This window comes from Sardina pilchardus, chromosome 5, assembly GCF_963854185.1.
Source record: "Sardina pilchardus chromosome 5, fSarPil1.1, whole genome shotgun sequence".
Taxonomy (NCBI): Eukaryota; Metazoa; Chordata; class Actinopteri; order Clupeiformes; family Clupeidae; genus Sardina; species Sardina pilchardus.
The window spans coordinates 570853-573352 of NC_084998.1; the positions used below are offsets into that span (position 1 = coordinate 570853).

General features: G+C 46.7%; 1 protein-coding gene across 8 annotated transcripts in view; it reads right to left on the reverse strand.

Annotated features, from left to right (window-relative positions):
- usp25 (ubiquitin specific peptidase 25) overlaps positions 1–2500 on the reverse strand; it is a 55644-nt gene that overhangs the window by 28919 nt on the left and 24225 nt on the right. For all 8 annotated transcript variants that reach the window (XM_062535869.1, XM_062535870.1, XM_062535868.1 and 5 more), the window contains 2 exons: positions 2075–2283; positions 1285–1355 (listed from right to left, as the gene is read on the reverse strand). In XM_062535869.1, coding sequence (XP_062391853.1) covers positions 1285–1355; positions 2075–2283 — 280 coding nt within the window. The remainder of the gene's footprint in view (positions 1–1284; positions 1356–2074; positions 2284–2500) is intronic.

The following is a 2500-nucleotide window of genomic DNA, read 5'->3' on the forward strand; positions in this document are numbered from 1 at the left end:
TTTTCCCCATGGTTTCCCCCTAAAAGGGGCGGGAACGTTCGTCGCGAGTCAAGTTCCCGGATGTGCCGGTCTAACGTATAAGCGGGAATATCTAAACACGCTGGACAGTAAGCGGGAATATCTAAACACGCTGGACAGTAAGCGGGAATATCTAAACACGCTGGACAGTTAATGGGAATATCTGGATCACAGATTGGCACAACATTGTGACCTGCCATCGGCTGCACCAGTAGAATGGAAGGTTGATGGTAAGCTTGGTGTAAGGTGTGTCTTAAACCTGAAACTAAAAAATTGAAACTAATCAACTATTGCATCATTGCTACTTAAGGTACATCGTAGTTAGTAGCTACTAAATCAAAATAATGATGCATAGAATGACATTTTTGTTGACAACCAATCAATATCACTAATGATATCGGAAGCATCACAGATTCACAGCATAACGTTAGGTTCGCTGTAACGCTGTATGATAAAGCCGCATTTAAGTTTGATGAATGTATTGAATAAAATAACAATGTGTTTTGTACAGAAGCTTGTGAAAGTAACTCTTTGTAATATGACTAATGAAATCTCTGATAAGAGCTCAAATCAACAGTAATGAAATGCATGCTGTGTGTGGTAACGTTAAATGAAAGGTAGGCTAGATATTTGGTATTTGTACCGCCAGGTCCATTGGCCTACAATTTCCAGTGAATACAAACATGATTCAAACACTGCTCAAGTAAATTAAATGTTTGTAAGTCGCGTAAGTAACTCTTCTTGACTTACATTTTGTTTTTGTTAACAAATTACTTACGATGGAACTTACACCTGGGGAGAGGGGGGTGTAATTTAGTGTGTTACGCTGGAACTATTTTGCGTGGTGCAACCCGTTACATTTTAGAAGCTCTTAAATTCCAACGTAGTGGCAGTTTACATTAAAACTAAGCGAAGATGGTTGCACTTACGTTCAACTGGTGCAACGGGCAGCTAGTGTCAGTGAAATCCACCTGCATCATGCTTTTGTCTCCTCCAGGGTGTGTGTGTGTGTGTGTGTGTGTGTGTGTGTGTGTGTGTGTGTGTGTGTGTGTGTGTGTGTGTGTGTGTGTGTGTGTGTGTGTGTGTGTGTGTGTGTGTGTGTGTGTGTGTGATCCGCATTCTTAATGCAAATGAAGTGATTGTGTTACAAAGCCTGTGCAGTCAAGCTCATCTGAAGGTTCAGGTGGCTGCATCGGGCTTTTGTCTCCTCCAGGGTGTGTGTGTGTGTGTGTGTGTGTGTGTGTGTGTGTGTGTGTGTGTGTGTACCTGCATCATGCTTTTGTCTGAGTACATGAGCTCGATGGTCCTGTGGATGCGTGAGATGCTGCTCTGGAGATCTAGAATGAGACAAACAGAGGACACTGTGAAAACACTGTGTGTGTGTGTGTGTGTGTGTGTGTAGTGTGTGTGTGTGTGTGTGTGTGTGTGTGTGCCTCGTGTGTCTGTCCCCACCTCACTCCTCCAGCGGTGCAGGCAGCCCTCCAGGGTGTGTGTGTATTGTGTGTGTGTGTGTGTGTGTGTGTGTGTGTGTGTGTGTGTGTGTGTGTGTAGTGTGTGTGTGTGTGTGTGTGTGTGTGTGTGTGTGTAGTGTGTGTGTGTGTGTGTGTGTGTGTGTGTGTGTGTAGTGTGTGTGTGTAGTGTGTGTGTGTGTGTGTGTGTGTGTGTGTGTGTGTGTAGTGTGTGTGTGTAGTGTGTGTAGTGTGTGTGTGTAGTGTGTGTAGTGTGTGTAGTGTGTGTGTGTGTGTGTGTAGTGTGTGTGTGTGTGTGTGTGTGTGTGTGTGTGTGTGTGTGTGTGTGTGTGTGTGTGTGTGTGTGTAGTGTGTGTGTGTGTGTGTGTAGTGTGTGTGTGTAGTGTGTGTGTGTGTGTGTGTGTGTGTGTGTGTGTGTGTAGTGTGTGTGTGTAGTGTGTGTAGTGTGTGTGTGTAGTGTGTGTAGTGTGTGTAGTGTGTGTGTGTGTGTGTGTGTAGTGTGTGTGTGTGTGTGTGTGTGTGTGTGTGTGTGTGTGTGTGTGTGTGTGTGTGTGTGTGTGTGTGTGTGTGTGTGTGTGTGTGTGTACCTCGCGTGTCCGTCTCGACCTCACTCCTCCAGCGGTGCAGACACCCCTCGAGGGTGCGGAGCTCGTCGGCGGTGATGTTTCGGGGCGCGGGGTGCATGGGCAGGTTGGGGGGCAGGCAGGACTGCGTGAAGGGCTTAAAGGGGGGCGTCTTCTGCTGCACAGAGGACACAGCGCCCTCTACGGAGCCGGAGGCACATTGCTCCGCTGGGCTGCAGGGCCAGGGAGGGGAGATCAGTGCAGAACAAATGGCCCTTTAACACTTCTAACGTTATAAACAAATTGACAATAAAGCATTTAAATGATAACACTCAGTGTCTGATTATACACAGATTCATATAATGGGTGTGTGTGAGTGGATCACCTTGCGTGTGCGGGTGTGTGAGTGTGTGTGTGTGTGTGTGTGTGTGTGTGTGTGGAGCACCTTGC